The 22,464-nt window shown below is 40.2% G+C and overlaps 1 protein-coding gene across 14 annotated transcripts in view; it reads left to right on the top strand.

Moving 5' to 3' along the window:
- MEIS2 (Meis homeobox 2) overlaps positions 1–22,464 on the top strand; it is a 225,994-nt gene that overhangs the window by 198,691 nt on the left and 4,839 nt on the right. For all 14 annotated transcript variants that reach the window (XM_069596007.1, XM_069596000.1, XM_069595999.1 and 11 more), the window contains exon 10: positions 21,655–21,713. In XM_069596007.1, coding sequence (XP_069452108.1) covers positions 21,655–21,713 — 59 coding nt within the window. The remainder of the gene's footprint in view (positions 1–21,654; positions 21,714–22,464) is intronic.

The following is a 22,464-nucleotide window of genomic DNA, read 5'->3' as shown; positions in this document are numbered from 1 at the left end:
GTATCAGATGCTTACAGGAAAAGAGAGAAATATGCTATTTCTTCTGATTTTTTTTTTTAATTAGTCTTTTCAACCGTAGTCTGTTTCAACTTCCTTGGCTCTTAGACATCCTGGATCAGATCATTTACAACAATGATTAAGTGTTTACTTCACACATCTTTCTTTTTGTGTGCAAAGCTATTGATATAGATTTGTGGGTTTTTTTTAAATGCTTGGTTAATTGGCTGCTGTACTAAGAGAGAGTCTGTTACTGTGGTTGAGGAAAGCTGGAAAAAATCGAGGTTAAAATTTCTTATGAATCTATCACGTTTGGGAATTGAGGGCCTTATAATATTACTGCCCTCAAGCCACTGATAGCAGCTTCTGTTCCCATCAGTGGGAGCTTTTACAGGGATGAAAGTCATACCCTCTCGCCCCAGTGCTGTTGGTTTTGCTCTCCAAGCCAATTCACTTCCACCCACAATCTACTGACCTTTAAATTGCTTTTAACTGCCAGAAGGTGTGCTTTTCAGATGAACTAGAGTCCATTCATAGAATCTGAGACTTCAGAACTTATCCCTATTTGAAAACCCCAAAACTGGGCCACAACATTTAACTAATCTTTCATGTAATGATTAATCAAATATTAGTTATTGCATCAGTGTCTTTGAAAAATGTGTTCTGCATCAGTCAGTTCAGTCATTCAGTCATGTCCAACTCTTTGCGACCCCATGGACTTCAGCATGCCAGGCTTCCCTTTCCTCACCAACTCCCTGAGCTTGCTCAAACTCATGTCCATTGAGTCAGTGATGCCATCCAACCATCTCATTCTCTGTTGTCCCCTTTTCCTCCTGCCTTCAGTCTTTCCTAACATCAGGGTCTTTTCCAATGAGTCAGTTCTTTGCATTAGGTGGCCAAAGTATTGGGGCATCAGTTCAGCAACAGTCCTTCCAACGAACACCCAGGACTGATCTCCTTTAGGATGGACTGGTTGGATCTCCTTGCAGTCCAAGGGGCTCTCAAGAGTCTTCTCCATCACCACAGTTCAAAAGTATCAGTTCTTTGGGGCTCAGCTTTCTTTATAACTCTCACATCCATACATGACTGCTGGAAAAACCATAGCTTTGACTGGACAGAATTTTCTTGGCAAAGTAATATTTCTGCTTTTTAATACGCTGTCTAGGTTAGTCATAACTTTTCTTCCAAGGAGCAAGCGTCTTAATTTCATGACTGCAGTCACCATCTGCAGTGATTTTGGAGCCCAAGAAAATGAAGTCTCTCACTGTTTCCATTTTTTTCCCCATCTATTTGCCATGAAGTGACGGGACCGGATGCCATGATCTTCGTTTTCTGAATGTTGAGCTTTAAGCCAACTTTTTCACTCTTCTCTTTCACTTTCATCAAGAGGCTCTTTGGTTCCTCTTCACTTTCTGTCATAAGGGTGGTGTCATCTGCATATCTAAGGTTGATATTTCTCCCTGCAAACTTGATTCCAGCTTGTGCTTCATCCAGCCTGGCATTTCACATGATGTACTCTGCATATAAGTTAAATAAGCAGGGTGACAATATACAGCCTTGATGTATACCTTTCCCAATTTATGTTATGCATAACATCGGACATACTTGCAGTACATCAAAGTTAGAAAGTGTTAGTTGCTCAGTCATGTTTGACATTTTGTGACCCCGTGGACTCTAGCCTACCAGGCTTCTCTGTCCATGGCATTGTCCAGGCGAGAATACTGAAGTGGGAGGCTATTCCCTTCTCCAGGGGATCTTCCTGACTCAGGGATTGAACCCGGGTCTTCTGCATTGCAGGCAGATTCTTTACTGTCTGTGCCACCACGGAAGCCTTACATCAAAGTTTACTCAGATTTATATTTGTCTATACTAGGATCCTGTTTCTAATCTTCTGGCTCAAGAGTTTTCTCACCATTACCTGCATTCTCCATATATTACCCTTTGCTTATGGACAAATCCAGTCCATAAGCACACATGCACTCACCTAGAAAGATAATTTTTTCAGTGTTTAAGGTGTCTAGTGCTACTAGAAGCCCAAATAATAGACTGTAGTTTTATATTGAGGAGTAGAATTGGGCCTACAATCTTTCAGCTTCCACCACACCAGTAAACAGTTTGACACTGAAGGTAAGGGTGGCAGAATGAAAGGTAGCCAGAAAATATAGTTCCTCCTTAGCTTTCCCTGGCTAAGAGGAGTTGTAAGAAGCAGCAAGTGGCTACAATGTGATATTTGGTTCATTAGACTCCTGGGGGTGGAGCAAAACAAGATGGTGGATCCCCATTTAGCCCCAACTGCTTCCCTCTGACAACCTAACCCACAGCCTGTCCTCCAGTGGGTTATGGATAATGGGCTAATTTCCTTTCAGCAGGGTGTATTTTTTTTTTCTTTCTTTCTAACCTTCCAGAGTAGTACCTGTGTGTTTGAGGGGGAAAATACCTTAATTTTTTAAAACTGTGTAAAAAGAAGAGATTTAAAGTCACAAGGTATGTAAGGTACATTAATGAAAAGCAAATATGTGTGTGTGTGTGTATGTTTGTGTGTGTGTGTTTGTAAATTCAGTGTATGCATATAAGCAAATTGCAAGAAACAAATTTTGAGGTTTTTAAAATTGTTATTTTTATGGTGTCTTTATAATCTTTCTCTGTGGGAGTTTAAGGAAATAGTTTCTTTAAGAGTTTGTTCTTTGGATCTAGCTGATAGCTGATATAAAAGTTGTATCTCACTGGTGCTGATGGGAAATATCTTCAATCACAGATGTATGACTGGCCATTATATGATGAGGAATATCTCTTCAAATGAAGGTAGTAACTACCTCCTAAAGGCTGGAATCTTTGCCTGTTTAATGGAGAATCTTAAAATGTAAATTTTTGTGCAAATCCAAAATGGATGTCTGGTCAAAAGTTGACTTTTAATTTCTTAAAATACAAGCTCTTCAAGCACATCTATAGATTAACTTGGAAATATAGCCAGGCTAATGCCTATTGAGTACCTACTCTGAATGGTTGACTAAGCTAAGTGCTAAGAACAAAGTAAATTGAAACTTTATAGCAGTGGTAACACTTCATATCAAAGATTTTACAAAATTAAATATTATAATAGTTTTTCCATAATGTTTAAATACATCCTTTATCTTATTTTGTATATCTGTATATAGTAGAACTATAAAGTAGCTTTTTTGTGTGTAAGTTTTTGACTGATTAACCAAAGGCAGGTATGGACAATGGAAATAAGCACCATAAAAACTGGCCATCCCCTCTGCTGCCTGGGGGACCGCTATGACACACACAGCCATTTTCTGTTTACATTGACATCATTTTGACAGTTTAGCACCTTTTTTTTTTCCAGGAATGGAGAGTAGGGGGTCAGGTTTTCTCATTAGGAATTTTCAAGGCCAACTTGTAAAAGGCAAAAATTAAGTTTGCATTCCTTTATATATTTGGATATGACAGATTAAAAGCAAGGCAGGTATGCAGAGTGTTTCTAATCCCTCACCTAGGTGGCAATCTCAAATGCTTTGATGTCATCTGGTTGCAGGGCCCCCGAGACTTTTCAAGAAACCAAATTCAGCTGAGTCGTTGTGGCCTGTCTCTCCTTTCTGGTGTTCAAAAAGGAAAGAAAAGGTCCCTGCACCTTCTAGTCTCCTTCCTTTCTTGTACGGTTTGCTTTGTTTGTTTGATTTTAAAACTGCCATTATGTGAAAGTGTTGCAAGTATAAATAATTGAGAAGATAACTCTGTAGGGAAACCACTTTTGCTGCCTTTGTGCAAAGGCAGCTCATTATGGCTCAGAGCTGCAGCATTCCATAAGAGCAATTATGCAACATCAGTATGTCATGGATATTAACCAAGGGGAGTAGATAAGAGATGGGAAAATAACTTTGTAACTTATTTAATTAAATTTATTTGGTTTTTCAAATAGTTCCTCTAGTGTCTAATTTACCAAACCTCTCCGTGGTTGCTGTGGTCTTTGCCGGACGGGCGTTCGGCATTTGTTTGTGGGCATCTGTCCTCAATTCGGTATGGACTGACAATGTATTTATGTTGGGGTTTAATTTCCACCCAAGGAGAGGTTACCCATGAAAATGGGACCGTAATTTGGTCATGAGGTAATCCCCCCCAGGGCTTATATAGTCAGTTAATATATGTTAATACAGCAAAGTGAACAAAAGGTTAAATAAGTGGGTCAGTCTCAGAACGAGTCCTATGCTGCTTACTTCTGCTTAAACGGAAGGAAAAGCCCGTAATGGCGCTCGCCTGACTTTCACCCCCATCATTTTAAGAATTGCTTTGCCAATCCTTCACAGCAAATAGTAATTTTAAGTGGACCAACACAGAGCTCAGGGTGTTTGCACTCCATGGTAATGATAGAGTAGCTGTGCTCCCTGGAGTCAATAAGCCCAACAATTGAGTCATTTTTGCCTCCTGTGAGTGAATCACTGCTCTTAGCCTGAATGACAGGATTGCTTATAGAAGTGGAGCCCTTCACCGGGCTGACCTCTTCCTGAGACAGCGAGGTTCAGAGGGCAGGCAGGTGGTGTTTAACACAGTTCTAAGTAAAAGCTGATTTTGTACTTGTACACTCTGTAAACAAAAAAGTAGAATTGGTGGGGGCGGGGCGGGGGTGGGAGGGGAAAGGAGGATGGAGCATTGCATGTGCATTGAGGTGCTTTACCCAAAGCAGCACTTCCTCTTTTCCTGTCTCTCCTCCCTTCTCATTTCTGTCTTTCCTTAACGTCCTGCTCCCCCCACCGCCTTGTCTCTGACTCTGTCTCTCTCCTCCCCATCTTCCACCCTCCGTATGCAGAAGTCTCTAACACATGTAGTCGACATGCTAAAGTTAGATGGCCACAGCCCAAGTTTTAGTTCTCATTAATGAAAGATGCAGAGGGTGTTGCCAAAAAAAAAAAAAAAAACCTCCTAGTTTTAAGATTAGTCTTCAGTTTCTGAATCATTTTTGAAGCAGAAATTTTAGGTACACATAGCAAAATACCCAGTAATAGTTGTTGCTTTTTATAATATTTCATTGAGCAAGAAAATACGAGAAAAGTAGGAAAAGGGGAAAATTAGAGCAAACATCCTAGCCTAGCATCATCTCCTAATGATCAAACTATCTTTGAGATAGAGAAATTCAAAGAACATTCTCAGCCTGAATATTTTTAGGGGTCCAAGGGCAATGGAGTAGTCAGGTTTTATAATAATCTTGGGAGGGGGTGTTGTGAACAGGTAAGATAGAAAACAGGCTTCCCAGAAAGCACAGTGGTAAAGAATCCACCAGCCAATGCAGGAGACTCAAAAGACGTGGGTTTGATCCCTGGGTTGGGAAGATCCCTTGGAGTAGAAAATGGCAATCCACTCCAGTATTCTTGCTGGAAAATTCCAAGGACAAAAGAGCCCATCCATGGAGCTGGAGTCCATGGAGTCACAAAGAGTTGGACATGACTGAGGGACTAATCAAGCACAAGATATAAAACAAGAGCCCTACAAATGGTTCTCTATCTTTGAGTCTGACTTGGGGAAGTGGGAACATGGAAATCCTATTTTCAAATTCATAAATGATTTAAAAACACAATTTTGGTTAAAAAAATACTCCTTAATTTTTTCAAATCCTTGGAGCCCTCAGTTCAGTTCAGTTGCTCAGTCATGTCCGGCTCTTTGCGACCCCATGAACTGCAGCACGCCAGGCCTCCCTGTCCATCACCAACTCCCAGAGTTCACTCACACTCACATCCATCAAGTTGGTAATGCCATCCAGCCATCTCATCCTCTGTCGTCCCCTTCTCCTCCTGCCCCCAATCCCTCCCAGCATCAGAGTCTTTTCCAATGTGTCAACTCTTCACATGAGGTGGCCAAAGTACTGGATTGATTGGTTTAGCATCAGTCCTTCCAAAGAACATCCAGGGCTGATCTCCTTCAGAATGGACTGGTTGGATCTCCTTGCAGTCCAAGGGACTCTCAAGAGTCTTCTCCAACACCGCAGTTCAAAAGCATCAATTCTTCGGCGCTCAGCTTTCTTTAGAGTCCAACTCTCACATCCATACGTGACTACTGGAAAAACCATAGCGTAGTGCCCCTCAAAATCTTAATAACTGAAGCCAAGTTTGATTTGTACTATCATGCCTTCTTAGAGATTCATAATATATGTTTGGGCTTTCCTGGTGGCTCAGGTGGTAAATAATCTGTCTACAATGTGGGAGACGCAGATTCGATCCCTGGGTTGGGAAGATCCTTGGAGAAGGGAACGGCAACTCACTCCAGTATTCTTCCCTGGGAAAGCCCATGGACAGAGGAGCCCGATAGGCTACAGTCCATGGGGTTGCAAGAGCTGGACACCACTGAGCAACTAACACTTTGACTTTCTTTGTTTCGTTTAGTGCTGCTCCCTACCACGCTTTGACTTACCATCTTTGTTTTGGAGAAACATCGAAACATTGACACCAGTGTCCTTCAGAGTACAATCTGGGGAAGGAAAAAAAAATTTAAGAAAGTTTTCTATTCTTCTTTCCTTCCTCTTTCTTCAGTTTCTACTTATTATTCGTCTATCCCAAAACACACGCACACCATAATATTCCATTGAGCTCAGTTCCCATTATTCCCAGCTTATTCTCCCCTCTCTAGCAACTGGACTTATCATTCAGTGTTACCCAGCTTAGAAAAGTCTGATGCCCACTTTCTGCCAAGTCAAGTCCTTCTCTTCCTTCACCACTGTACACAAGATTTGCCTGGCATCCGTAAAGCCAGATGGAGTCACATCTTTAAACTAATGCCTCTAGTCTGTATCTTTAGTTGTTTCTGAGTGCAAAGATCACTCCCCAGAGACAGGACACCAGAGTTATTTCCCACCTTAGCTCTGCCCCATTCTGGGAAAAATCATTTCATCAGTTCAGTTCAGTTCAGTTGCTCATTCGTGTCCAACTCTTTGCGACCCCATGAACCGCAGCACGCCAGGCTTCCCTGTCCATCACCAACTCCCGGAGTCCACCCAAACCCATGTCCATTGAGTTGGATGCCATCCAACCATCTCATCCTCTGTTGTCCCCTTCTCCTGCCCTCAATCTTTCCCAGCATCAGGGTCTTTTCAAATGAGTCAGCTCTTCGTATCAGGTGGCCAAAGTATTGGAGTTTCAGCTTCAGCATCATTCCTACCAATGAACACCCAGAACTGATCTCCTTTAGGGTGGACTAGTTGGATCTCCTTGCAGTCCAAGGGACTCTCAAGAATCTTCTCCAACACCACAGTTCAAAAGCATCAATTCTTCAGCACTCAGCTTTCTTTAGCGTCCAACTTTCACATCCATACATGACCACTGGAAAAACCATAGCCTTGACCAGACGGACCTTTGTGGACAAAATAATGTCTCTGCTTTTTAATATGCTGTCATTTCATCCGGGCTTCAGCTATTCAGCCACTTGCAAAATGAGGACAGAAAATTCCTCTGGGCTCTTCCATTCTCAATTTGACATTATTTCTAAGACACAGGAACCCTATTTTCATTGTCATTTGGTTAGCACTTCACCATACATTTTACTGAAGATGTACTGTATGTTGGACATGCTTTCAGTAACGTAGAATTAAGATGTGGCCCTGGCCTCTGAGACTACCCGGTGAGAAGCTAGATATATACATTATGATTTTAGTAGATGCTAAAGATGCTGAATAGATGCTGAGATGGATCTCTGAACTAGGTGCAACTGACTGAAGAAGTGCTTCTGACTCAAACTATGGAATCTGGGAAGTTACCTCAAAAAGATATTCTCTGATAAGAATATTGAAGGGTGTGTTTACCAGACAGCCATGAGAGAAAGGCCCCAAAGACAGAAGAAATAGTATGTTCCTAGGTAGTTGGCCTATTAACTTTATACTTATTAATTGTCTTTTTGTTTATATGTACATAACTGTATAGCAGTTAAACCAATTTCTAAATTAAATTATTTTATGTTACTTTATCTTTACTATGAAAATGTAGAAAATTCAAATGCTATCATTTCTATTTCTAATAGTTAGGCCACTTTAGCGAATTCTGATAAGTGTGAGATGTGAATATGCAAAAAATTCCTTTCAAATTGCAATACACAGTGTTTGCTTCTTTGTCTGTTGGTGACTGTAGCTGAGTGTGGAATACAGGAATCAAAGGTTGATGTCTTTATTTCTCTGCAATTCGAGGGAAAGAAATCCACTAACTAACCCTCTAAAGCTAAAATATTTAAGGACTAAAGCAGATGTGGCATAACTGCTGGTTTGCTAAGTCTCTTGTGATTTATAAAGATATATTTTATGTCTTTTATGATTACGGGATGATGCTAAAAATTTTGTGGGTAGTAATACCGTCACGTTGGGAAGACTGTATATAACATCTCTGAAGAAGATACAGAATGCTACCCAGCTGCAAATCAAAGTAAAAAGATGTTTAATTTGTTATAAGGAAAGGCAGTCAAGAAATTTTATCTGGAATTTGGTCTTTGATGTCTGGTCATCATAAATGTGAGGACATTATTAAGTCATGTATTTATGAAAAGATTTTTTTTTTTGCCTCTTGACATCATGGGATATGTTTTCATAATATATTTTTAAAAATTATTGTTAGATGTATAGCTATTAGAAATATAGTTTATTTAAAGTGACTTTGAAATTTTCCAAATCTTTGATTTTTCCCCCCCTTTGGCACCTGGACTAGATGCCAGTAGAAACTGGTTAAATAACATGTTTTAAACAGGAAAACTGTACCCTATATACATATTTATAATACTTTGTTAGATCTTTCTTTAATATTACTTGACTTTCTGTGTTTTAATCTCTTTTTTTTTTTTGGATTTTGGGCTGGAGCCACTCTAAAGCTTAACACCTAGGAGATTTCTCACTTATGGTTCCCTTTAAAAGTGCTAAAATCTCAGCCTCTCAAACAAGAGACCAAGCTACAATTTAAAGAAAGCAGTAGTATTGATAAAGGGCCCTAAGAATGTTGCCACCTTCCAAATGTGTCTTCTGCCACATTCTTTCTTTTAAACCAGCAGGAGAGTTGGAAGAAGGATAAGAGGCTGGCCCGTACAAACACTCCTGGCATGCCATGCTGGTCTCTGAGGTCTCCCCTGCTGCTTTAGAAAAAGGAGCCCTACAGACAAATGAAAGGCCCATGGGGACATTCTCATGCAAGCCCCTTCCTGCCAAACACCAAGTGGCTTTAGATTGTTGGTGTTGGTGTGGTTTGGCCTGAGTTGAAGAATAGAGACTTGAGAACCATTTGTTTCCACACCGTTTTGGGTGAAGTGCTATATTTTTCACTTTAAAAGCCCATTTAAAAAGAAAAATATGGTTTGAAAGGAGGACACAATTTGGAAGCCATCACACTTAATGGAGTCCCTTTTCAGTGTAACACTTTGTACTATCAATTCTCTTCTAAATTGTTGTCACCACCTGGAGAAAACCCACCCTTGATTGTCTTACCACTCTTGCTTAAAAACACCATCTTCTGTATATTTTTCCTATTTCAGATTTTTAAAACTTTTTTGTGAATTCCACCAAGTATGAAGTGTACACAGTGTGCCAGGGACATATTACCATCAGCTTCCAATTACACAGATTATCTCAGAATTAAAAGAAAAACCAGCAAGCTGGACCTAATAGGAATAAAGGCTTTTACTGACAATTAATTAACAATTGACCAGACATTGTTAGATAATGGACTTCATAAAGTCTGGAGGATGTAGGAAGAAGAAGTAATTTTTTGGAACTAGACAGGCAGTTGATTGGGCTTCCCAGGTAGTGCTAGCAGTAAAGAACCCGCCTGTCAATGCAGGAGACATAAGAGACTGGGGTTCCATCCCTGCACTGGGAAGATCCCCTGGAGGACGGTGTGACAACCCAGTCCAGTATGCTTGCCTGGAGAATCCCATGGATAGAGGAGCCTGGAGGGCTATGATTCATAGAGTCACAAGGAGTCAGACACGACTGAAGTGACTTAGTACGCCTGCAGGTACTTTATTATACTTGTTGCCACAGTCTGAAATATTCATCTAGTTTTGGAGTTTTGAAGAGACGAGAGGGTTTTGAAGTTAAAGTCGCTTCTTTCCAACCGTTCACTCTCTTTTTGTCCTTTATCTTGAGTGGCCTGCCTAGTTTCTCAGCCTGAAAGTCCCACTGTCAACTCAAAGGTAACTTTTAGAAAATAGAGTTTGTGCCCCCTTACCATAACAAGTAGGAATTCCTCTGAAATTTCCAATTTTTATCAAATGAATACTATAGCATTCCAGACATAGATTCTCAAGTTTATCCTCTTACAATAGCACTTCTATTTGTATCTCTTCTTTGCCATCTAAACACAATTCATCAGCAGTTCTCCAAGCCACAGGTCCCACTTCTTTTGTATTTCTACCGACTTAGTCTGAGTATACATTTCCCTCTTCTGCTTGGAATATAACAGCTTTCTACCATTGAGCTTCTTGCTTCTCATCAGCTCATATGTAGCCCTTAGAATAGATCTTCCTCAAGCACTGTATTTTGTCTATCATTCTACTCTTTAGGAATTTCAGAGGTTCAATTTGTTACTCAAGAACTTCCACCTGGGTGGGGGAAATAGGGAAATATTGGTCAAAGGATGCAAACTTCTAGCTTCAAGATGAGAAAGTTCTAGAAGTCCAGTGCACAGCCAGGTGATGATAATTAACAGCCTTATGTATTTGAAAGTTGCTAAGAGAATAGATCTTAAATGTTCTTGCAGTGAAAAAGAAGTGGTAATTATGTGATGTGATGGAGGTGTCAGATAATCATTTTGTAATATGAATGTGTCAAATCAACACTACCTTAAGTTTATACAATATTACATGTCAGACTTGTTCAGTCGCTCAGTTGTGTCCACCTCTTTGTGACCCCATGAACTGCAGCATGCCAGGGTTCCCTGTCTTTCACTATCTCCTGCAGTTTGCTCAGACTCGTCCGTCGACTCAGTGATGCCATCCAATTATCTCATCCTCTGTCACCCCCTTCTCCTCCTGCCCCCAATCTTTCCTGGTATCAGGATCTTTTCCAATGAGTCAGCTATTTGCATCAGGTGGCCAAAGTATTGGAGCTTCAAGATCAGTCCTTCCAATGAATATTCAGTGTGGATTTCCTTTAGGATTGACTGGTTTGATCTCCTTGCTATCCAAGGGACTCTCAAGAGTCTTCTCCAGCACTGCAATTTGAAACCATCAATTCTTTGGTGTTCAGCCTTCTTTATATGGTCCAACTCCCATATTCACACATGACTACTGGAAAAACAATAGCTTTGACTATGTCAGGGAAGGTTTGACTGTGTCAGACCTTTGGTGAGACAGTGATGTCTCTGTTTTTTAATATGCTGTCTAGCTTTTCTTCCAAGGAGCAAGTGTCTTTTAATTTCATGGCTGTAGTCACCATCCACAGTGATTTTTGGAGCCCAAGTCACTATTTCCACTTTTCCCCCATCTATTTGCCATGATGATGGGACTGGATGACATGATCTTAGTTTTTAAATGCTGCATTTTAAGCCAGCTTTTTCATTCTCCTCTTTCACGCTCATCGGATATCTGACATTGTTGATACTTCTCCAAGCAGTCTTGATGAAAAAATAAAGGTGCCTCCCCTAGCTTGTATATTAACTGTGGTTGTGTTAAACCACAAAACCAGGAGCCTGTCAGAATTCAGTGCCTGCACCCTCCCTTGCACACATTGGGCCTTAGTCTACTTCAATGTCTTCACACACACCATTTCCATATTTCCTTCTTTCTCAATAATCTATACTATTTTAATCTGGTCCAACTTCCCTCCTCCAAGAAGGTGATGATTAACTTGACTTCTGACTTCTCTTTTGACCCCATCACACTTATTTACTGAGTGTGGACCATGTTTATTTAGGATTAAGATGTATTCTCAAATTGGGCTCTTTGATTTGTTACTGTAGTTGTGAACAGTAAAATTCTTTAAAGGCATAAGTTGCATTTTCAAAATTTTAAATATATAGGTGGACATAGAGTCATATAACGATATATTCTCATATTATATATAAGTTCTTATTATATATGACCTTGTGATACTTTGTCATTAAACTTGTCTTTTGTTAGATATAGTGCATAGAAGTTATCAGTGTGTGATGCATGTATAGGTTACTGTGGACCTTAAAAATTATTCATTCTAAATTTTTTAGAATTGAAAAAGGATGAAAATAGGCCATACGGAATCCCTGCTTCTTTATACCTTGCTGCCCTTCCTATCCTCTATCTTCCCACCAGCCCCCAACTCTGGGACCTGTACGCAGTCCCAGAGAAAACTCTACTAGGATAATCCTCTAAACACTGAAGAGGTTTGTCCTGAGTAACTGTTGATTGACCAAAGGGGAACATAGGGTAGAGCAAGGAACGAGGTTTTGAAAAAAGTCTGTTCATCCTGGTGAAAGTGAGAAAGCGGAGAAGAGAGCAAACACTAGAACATGGCTTGATGGCAAAAAAAAGATGTTTAAACAGCCATTCTTTTCTCCTTCGTTTTCAGCATTCCTACCACCCACAAATTTCTGTCTATGACCTATGTGGGTATATGTGTACATATCCTAGAGTTGGTAACCCTTTTTACCCTTCCTTCCAGCAGCCACACAGAAAACTTAGCCAGGTGTTAATCTCTGCAGTTTATTGCCTGATATGTGTATGTGTATACACACATGTACACATACATACTTGCATATGATTACTGACTTCTCACAGCTTATCTCAAGGCCACATTGTTTCCTGTCCCACTTGGTTGACAGGGCATCTCTGACATGACAGATGTATCCACTAAGAACAGGATCGTGCATTTGAAACCAGTTTAATTCTTAGCAAGGCGATGCATATGGCTTATGGAGATTTTGTTGTTGATTTTTTTTTCCTTATATATTACTCAGGGAAGCCTGTGTCAGTATAAATCAGTGGTAACGAAATCAACATTATGGCATCTTTGATACTGCATTTGCAAAAGCCTTTCTGGATGTTGTTTAATTCAAGGCTTAATGATTGATATTGTAGACAGTGAATAAACATTTTTGATGGATCTGTTTGCTCACAGATTTAAAAAAGCGAATCCCTTTTTCTCTTGTATTTAAAGAATGTAATGCCATTGAAGAGGAAACAGTTCACATGTGGTCATCACAGGTTGGTGGCAACAAAAGTAGAAACCCACTTAGGGTAAAATTTGCTGTCAGGAAAAATGGAGCATTCTTTCTGAACTCAGGAACGTGGTTCATGCGAGCTTGCTTGTGGATGGTTGCTACAATAAGGCTCCTTTCATACAGGTGTGTTTATGCCCCAGGCTTGCTGGCCACAGTCCATTCCATTTACAGAAGCTGAATTAAACAATAACTACCGCATTGCAAAAAATGGTGGGGAGGGGGGAGGGGGGGAAAGGTGAGCGTCAAAGGAGATGCCTGAGAGCTTTGTTCGGGCCAAGAAAAACCCTGTTGCAGTTGTCAGAGCTTGTTGATGTTGCTGGGAACGGCACTTTTTTTTTCTCCTGGATTTTGTGGTTCTGCCTTAGGAAAGAAAGTAAAATAGAACGGAAGAACAAAGTCCTACTCTATAAATCAGCAGCTGCTCCTTGCCAGATCAAAGGAGTGACATTTTTGCTCCTGGACTACTTGTCCACTTGAGGGCTTGACAGGCAGCTAACAGCTGGCCTGCTAGACTGTATGGGAGATTGCGCCTACATCTTCTTCCGAGCAGATGACAAGCTAATCAGAGAGATATCCATAGCATAGGGCATGTGAGTGCACCTTGATCTCCTCAAACATAGCTGATACATAATTGCTAAACAGCTTGGTATATTTTTTGGCAAGTTAATGCTCAGGTGGCTTCCACTGAGAAGTAGGATAGAGAATTAATACTCCAATCAAAGGGGGTCTTGAAAGCTAAAGAAATGCTAGATTTGTAAGGATCTCCTCCTGTTAGCATGAATTAGTAAGTGGCTAGGAACATGATGAGAACCAGCTAAAATGTGTGTAACTGATTGTCAAGTGACTGGTTGATTTTTTCGAAGCCCAGTCAGGCAATAAGGTTCAGATAGATGAACAGGGACTTCATAATTGGAAATTTTGAAGATGATTACTCCTGTTTTTTTATGCTAATAGAACTGAATAAAGTTATAGATGTATCTTCCATGTCTGCAAAGAATTGTTTTCAGAAGCACTATTAGGAGTATAGGTATACAGATCTGGAATTTTAATGTCAGTAGTAAAACTTTCAAAGTAATTCAATTTCTAGTTGATTTCCATCTGCAATAAATCATGTACAGAATGAGGTAATACACTACAACTTATGTCTATTGACTTAGTATTTTATCTTTAAGAGGATAGATTCTAGATATGAATAGCTAAGGAAGTTTGCGTATTTCCTCCTCCTTTGCTTTCAAGTAGCTTTGAAAGATCACTTTTATAGTGCATGATAAATAGCTACATATGAATAATCTGATGGTGTTCTGAGAGAGTAACAGTGCTTCAAAATCATAACCTGCTGGGATGTTTTGTTATTGAGTGTGATTATCCTTATGGAATAGTGTTTATTGTTCCTCAGTATTATAAAGAAAATAAAAGATAATTCCCTATCTTCAAGGAATTTCTCAAATACTTTTATTAAAAAGTCTCTACTATTGGCCATGTAAGCCTGAGTCGAATAGGATGCCAAATTCTCCAGGTCATTCTAAAGATTTTTTAAGTTATAAAAAACAGTCAAGCTTAATATTAAAAACTTAAACAGTGCAGAGCTACATGAAATAAAAACAGAAATCTACCATTTCCCTGCTATCCATTCCTGAGAGAGAACAGTTTCCACAAAAACACTTGTATCAGTCCAAATTTTCCTGTCGGAGGCACTGACAGAATGAAATGTATTAAATTACTCTAAATTGTTTGTTGCCCAAAACAAGTGATTAAAGGACTGTTTAGATGTGAGATACCTAAAGAGAATAGTGTGTGCATATTCACAGCTCCGGTTCTTGATTAAAACTTGATCTTTGCAAGTTTCTGTTCTTAGTGAGAGTACTAGATCGTGTATTTGGTATGTGACCTAGAGCAGGAATTCTCAAATTTAAATGTGCTTGTGTCACCTGGAAATATTTTAGAATATTGATTCAGATTCATTAGTGCCAAGGTGTGTGCATGTGAAGTCACTTCAGTCGTGTCCGACTCTTTGCAACCCTATGGATTGTAGGCCACCAGGCTCCTCTGCCCGAGGGATTCTGCAGGCAGGAATATTGGAGTGGGTTGCCGTGCCCTCCTGCAGGGGATCTTCCCAACCCAGAGACTGGCAGATGGGTTCTTTACCACGAGCACCACCTGGGAAGTGCCAGGGTAGGGACCACTTATCTCTGTAGCTCTAATGAGCTTGAGTTGATGTTGATATGGTTGGTCCATGGAGCACCGAGTTGCAAGGATCCAAAGAACTGTTAAGAGAGTGATCCCAAAATAGTTCACCCCACTACCCTGCCCCCCAGCAGACACCCACTCCAGTGTCTAAAATCCCCACCATGACATTACATACTTGGATTAGCTGTAATCTCTGGGAAGACCCTACATGACATGAACACACGCTACCTTCAGGGGTACAGCACATTATTATCCTCTTATCAATCAGCTTGGCTTTGTTTTATGATAACCCACCGAGTGTTAATTATTACCTGTAAGAGAACAGAGCTCTTTAGGAGGGGGCATTGTATAGATACATTTTGAGTATAAGTTAACATTTAACAAGCCTTTACTATGTGCCAGGTACTGTGGCACAAAGATGTTACAAGCAATACCCTCCTTAATCCTCAAAATGATCTGGGCTCAACTATCACCCCAGCTTATAGATAGGAATCAAACTGAATCTTGGACGTTTATATAGACTTGCCCAAGGTGACACAGCAAGGAAAGGGCAGAAAATATGTTCCTATGCTCTTCATCACTTTGCTCTACAGAGAAGTCTGGAATATGGAACAATATCTGAGAAGGGTTTACCTAAAGTAGGGTATTTTAGTAAAGAACCTATGTGAGCTCTCCTATCTTGAAGGAAGAATTAAGATGAAATGATTTTGGGAAACCACAGTAGAAAGCTGTGGAAAGATAAGCATCACCTACTTGATCATTTTGCTCAGGGCTTTTCATGTCAGCATAAACACTCCACTACTCAAGGCATATTCGTAAAGCTACAAAAGGTGTGTGAGTCCAGATTAATATCGTGTTTTCATATTGTAGACTTAGAAGTGTTAGTTCATGGTGTTTTGAGAGCTGTAGACTAATCTGTGTGTGTAGTCTGTCACTAAGTGGTGTCTGACTCTTTGCAACCCCGTGGACTATAGCCCACCAGGCTCCTCTGTCCATGGGCTTTCAAAGGCAAGAATACCAGAGTGGGTTGCCATTTCTTTCTCCAGGGGATCTTCCCAACCCAGGGATCAAACCTGCATCTCCAGTAGACCAGTCTCAGCTCTATCGAATTAAAAATCAAGCTGTAGCTCTGGGAAATTGCTTATGAACCCTAACTGTGTCCCTAGATAACCCATGAATCTCGTTCGTTTACCTTACATTGCTCATAATTGTGTGGGAGAAAAGACCCACTATCTGGCCACCCGTGAAAAATGCAGGTTTGAGACATGACTCAGTCATTTGTGTGTTGAGTACACATTCAAAGGTATTAAATCTGCTTAATTCACTGATTTAACCTTTTCAGTATATCTCACTGAGAAGACCCTCCTCTTAGCCATAACCACAGCACAGAGATAGACATGCTTTCTTCTTGAACTCAGAAAAGTCGAAGAAACTTAATAATGGACTTGTCCTGATTGAGACTTCACTGTTGTAAATCCCAACCAGTAGCAAGCTTTGTGAATAAGCACCTTCTCTGATGAGTTTTGGGGCAGAGAAAAGTGAAGAAACAGGTTTTTCATTTTTTAAAAGGTCCCCAATCACCAAGGTATTTGGACAATACCTCTTCCAAATTGATCTGATCTCACTTCAGCATTTCTACCTCTACTTTTCTGACCAGACCAATCCATGCGAAATCTTCACATCCAGGGATTCTTGATGCCTCCTCAGAGGGTTCAGGGCTGGCATCTTTCCAGCTGACTCCATGGAGGCCTACACTTTCTAACAAAAGGAATGCTGCCAAAAGGAATGGGTTACCAGGTGGGGAATGAAGTTAGTGAACCAGAAGGAGGGATTTATCAGCTATTTAAAAAAGATGGAGAAAAAGAAAGGAAAAGGAATCAACCAACAATCTGGAAAGATACCCAAGTCTACTTCTATCAATCTGAAATATGCTTGGGAGTGAAGACACTTTAAAAAGAAAATCACCATGGTCAGATTGCTTTGACAGGAAAGTTCGGCTTTTTTTTGTGGGGGTTAAGGTGGGGATGTGGGAGAGGTCTCCAGGAGACCTCTCTCCAAAAAGACAAGATGAGATTCAGTGATATTTTCCTCTCTTGGATTTATTCTTTTTATATATAAAAGAATCCATCTGCCAGGGCAGAAGACACAGGTTTGATTGTTTGATCCCTGGGTTGGGAAGATCCCCTGAAGAAGGAAATGTCAGCCAGCTCCAGCATTCTTGTCTTGGAAATCCCATGGATGGAGGAGCCTGGTGGGCTACAGTCCATGGGGTCACAAAGAGTCAGACATGGCCTAGCCTAAACACACGTGCACACATATACATACACAGATATATATTCACTCTAAGTTGACTCAAAAAGGCCTCATGATTCTTGGAACATCATTGAATTTATTTCTGTAATCAAGTTTATTTTTAAGCTAACCGTCTAAGTATATAATTTTTAAGGATCACACATACTAATGCATTTTCTATTTTGATAAAATTTAGTGAGAAAGTAGATAGTCTTAGTAGATCCTCTCCAAAGCTTTTGCATGAGCCTGTGTACTAACTTTGTGTTCAACACAAATCAATGGAAGTAGTGTATTTTAGGGTACTCATTCCCTAGGGAGTCACTAATGGAATTATCTCTAGCCCTTACAAAGTCACAGTGAGGCTAATGAATTTTTTTAAGTGGAATCTGGATAAGGGTTAGGCTCACTAGCACATTTAATTTATGGCGTTTATCAGAGGTGGCACATTTTACATGCAAGGTGTACAAACCTCAGAATGTTTTTAAGAGCTATTTAATATCTAAGAAGACTTTGTGATTTTGGGTTAAATAGTTTATACCAATAGAAAAGTATGTGTCCTCAACTTCAAAATCATTCTGGGATGACATTACAATTTAGAGCATTTTTTAATATCAGATACAGATGAAAAACCTAACAGTCTTTGGATTGGAAATAACTTGTGGGGGTTTTCATTAAAGTTGGGTGCAGCTTGCTGCATTTTGGTTAGTTGGATGTCTTCAGCAATTTTTCAAATGTTTTGGGTTTGGCAAAGTCCAAAATGTTTTTGCCAACACCCTCTTTTCCCCTTAGTTTTTAAACCCGTGTGAAATTCAAGGATAACTTAATCCATATGTGTCTGATTCATTTACACTTAACTCATCAAAATGTTATTTTGTAAGACCCATTTAATATCCAAGAAACCTTTTTGAGCCTTTTAAGATGTCTTTTGTCTTTGAACCAGTGAGTTGCATTTTTCCATATGAATGGAGCTTGGACCTTGAAAGATGGAAGATCAGGCAATTTTCAATTTAGACTTCAAATTTTAAGTAGATCAAAACTTGATATTCTGCTTATTGCTTGAGCACTGAATAACTTCATCTTAAAATACATATCAGAGAAGGTGGAAAAAACTTTCATGTCATCTAATTTGGGGGAAAGACCACATTTGGAAATTTCACATAAAGAAATAAAAAAAAATACTTTTAGTTTGATTTTTGTAAGTCTATAATTAAATGGCTTCATTTTATGTACATTGGGTGTGTTTTCTAAGAGTGGCCTATGGATCATCTGTGCAGTGGGAGTAATTTAATTTTTGAGTGTTGAAGTGTTCTTACAGTCAGCTTATTAACTGTTAATTTTGATAATGACATCTATGGTGTTCATAAGATAGCCTAGGATCAAGGGAGCTGGCGGTTGGCAAGAGTTGTATGTTAAGAGAGTTCCGAAAAATTGGGACCCATATGTTTTACAAATTCTGTGTGATTTGAAAGAATGTGGTAGAATCAGGAATCTGGCAAGATATAGCACTATGGTTCACAAACATTGTTTGAGAACAACAGTTCAGAGAAACCCTAGCGAAAAAAGCAAAATCTCTCTGACCTGTTGTAAGAAGATCTAGTGAAAACCTTCAGAGGCCTCTCTGCCTATTTGTTTAGGAGAACTGGGCAAAGAAAGGCCATCATCATAACTGCTAGTGAATGTCCAGTCCATGCCATGGTAACTAGTTGAAAATGTAATACTGGAGTGGCATTTCCAAGTTCAGCACTTCTATAAAGACCTGTGAGCACACAGAATGCTTTTTTAATGTTCTGCATTGTTGTGGATCCCCCGTTGAACAACCTTTTGAGAGGACCCCGTTTTTACTAATGTAAACATTCTGACGAGTATCCAAAGAAATGACCTTTGAGTGAACCTCTAACCTTCCCTGTAATTATTTGTTTGAAGACAGTGTGGAGCTCTCCTGCTGAGAACTAAGGACCATGATGCCTTGCAACTCTGTGAGGAAGGGAGTGTTTGGGGGAACTGTTGAGAAAGACATAAAGAAGGGAACAACCTCCAGATGTAAATAATAAAAGAGTAAAAGGGTGAAATTAAAAAGGGAAAAAATAGCAATTCGTTTTACCTAAAGAGTTGCTCTATAGGAAAAACAAAACCGGGATTACTAGTACCTAAGAGGTGAAAACCCTGCCATAGTGTGTCCTCCATTAGAAACTTCAAGGAGAAGAGGAAAGGTTTCTCCCACTCTTCTGAGCATCTCAATGGGTCATAATCTGAGCTGATGAAAGGAGTTTTCTGGTGCGACTCTCAGGTCAGTTGTCCTTGAAAGGTCCCAGTAAGAACAGCGAGGGAAAGAGTAGACCACTAAGATTTGAGGGGTGCTTCTAAAAGGCTTTGTGATCTATCTGATCAGCTATTCCTCAGCAACACTTAAAAGCGCCTGGAGGGAATATATACCTTTTCCACTCTCTTCTTTTTGTTTTCACCTCATATAACCTGTCACTTACTTGCCCAAACCTGAGGGGGTGTGACATTTTTGACAACCTGAGCTACAAGTACTTAAGTAATAAAGAAGTGCATTGTTTGCCAAACAAACGCCTTATGCAAAAGACTCCTTTGGTTTTCTCCCGGCTATTTTTCTTCAATGTAATTGTATTCCCACCAGAGTGCTCACAGGAGGCCTAAAAGGGTGTGGGCTGCTGTCCTCTGCAAAAGGGACTTCAACACCATAGGAGCACAGAGCTGCCAGCACACACTAGAATTTTCCTGGCTAATTTCAAAGAAGGAGCTTTCAGTTCCTGACTGCGACCCCATGCGAACTCATTAATCATGAAGTCCCCCTGCACTTAAGATTTGAAACTGGGAATACTGGGAATGAGCAAACTCCAGGAGATAGTGAAGGACAGGGGAGCTTGGTGTGCTGTAGTCCATGGGGTTGCAATACTGGGAAAGATCATCCATGGTTCTATTTTGAAGGAACAGCTAGCTATAGGCTAGGCAACCCCCTCCCTCCGTGTCCCCCCTGAAAATGCACAGCCAGTGAATCTTGTGCATCAGCTCAAGTGTGTGGGGAATGCATGTCATTAAATGCACGGGGACAGGGGTAACTCACAAATGGTAGAAAATTGGTTTGTTTTTATTAAATTTGGAGAAATAAAGGAGATTTCTTATCATCTTACTCTGTTTGTACATGAATATTTGATGGGCATTATTAAACATTAAAGTAACATGAAGTAGGCACTTATTTTTGGATTTCCAACAAAATTAGATCCAGGCTTCTAGACGAAATAACTGCTTCTCCTTTACATTCCTGTGATTCAGCCACCACCTGATTTGAAAATGTTTCTTAGACTCTAATATCAACCATGTGTACCTGAGGCTCTGTCTTTCTAGTGGGTTGAAAGGTGGCTGGGTTTATGGTTGGCAGTTACCTTTATCCCTGCCCTGGGTGTCCCAGCTTAGACTGGAAAGGCCGCCCCCAGCTGGCACTGACCTCTAAATGACCCCTAACTTTACAGGCTTAAACTGCAGGAGTTGCCGAAGAGCAGAAGTCTTTCTGGCCAGCACTTATTACTGCTGTGTTGGTGATAAAACTTCAGACAGCCTAATTGATGGCTTTGCTGACCTAACAATACCTTGTGAAAGCCGAGTGCCAGAGCCTGGTCTCCATTTATGACCAGCTGCAAGGGGAAGCGGGATCTCCCTATGATGGAGTTTAGGGAAAGGGGGAAAATCTTCCAGCCTGTGAACTTAAGATTCTGACTTGTTCAAGAGGCAGAAGCACAGTTGCAAATTAATACAAGTTTTCGCAGGGAAAACTTTTTTCTCTTCCTGAGTAACTTGTTTTTAGCAAGTCAGCCTCGGCTTGGTTATGAGATGACAGGGGAGATGATCCAGTCAGCTATTTTTGAACATGGAGACGAAAAATTGCCTTCAAATTAAAAAGATAATTTTTGGTAGATGTTCAACTGTACTGTATTCTCCACAGCGTGCGAAGGTGTTCATGGAGCACACAAATTGCATTTGCTGACTGGTCGTCTCTATTCTATTTCAGGTTTATTAATGCCAGAAGAAGAATAGTACAGCCCATGATTGACCAGTCAAATCGAGCAGGCAAGTTCCAACTCGTGTCTGTGTTCCCATCCCTGAGGCACAAATCCTCATCAAATTATACTTTAGGAGTTTCACCACCTGGTAAAGAAATGCTTCCATCAGGCATTCTGGGAGAATTTTGTCTTTTAATGTCCCCAGAATTCCATTCTAGGAAGCAACTTCACTAATTGGTGCTAATTGGAGATTTCCCACCCTGACTCTACTGAAACTGCTTTTTATTTTCTTTCTGAATTGGTAATTGGGCACACGTATTAGTGCCACAAGCAGTTTGTTTAACTGTGAGCTCTGGAATTACTCATTGCTTGTTTGCATCCAATCATTAGCACACTCTCATTTTCTCCTTACCCATAATTCCTTGGTGTGCGTGTTGCTTTCACTCCTGGAACATCCCCTGTTAAACTCATTGTATCCATTCATTTGCTTTGACTATTCATGATATTCTATTAAAGCCTGACATGCTGCATTGCCAGCATTATTTTTTATTAAAATGCTTCCCATCCATCTCATGAAAACACATGTGGGGTTTTCTCACAGTATCTCTGAGTTTCTCTAAAGCTATTATTACACGGTATGGTCAGAACCCTACCCAGGAACTCCTAATCATTCTACTTTGAAATAGGCATTTCCTTTTACTGCAGACTTGTGGTGCCTGCAAGGTCTGTGGGGAAAAAGCTATTTTCCATGTAGATGATGACTGTTGTCACTCATGAGGATGTCAAACAGGATGGAGACTTAAGCTGTGGCCTCAGTT

The sequence above is a fragment of the Ovis canadensis genome, chromosome 7 (assembly GCF_042477335.2).
Source record: "Ovis canadensis isolate MfBH-ARS-UI-01 breed Bighorn chromosome 7, ARS-UI_OviCan_v2, whole genome shotgun sequence".
NCBI classification, from domain to species: Eukaryota; Metazoa; Chordata; class Mammalia; order Artiodactyla; family Bovidae; genus Ovis; species Ovis canadensis.
This window is presented reverse-complemented; position numbering and strand designations above follow the sequence as displayed.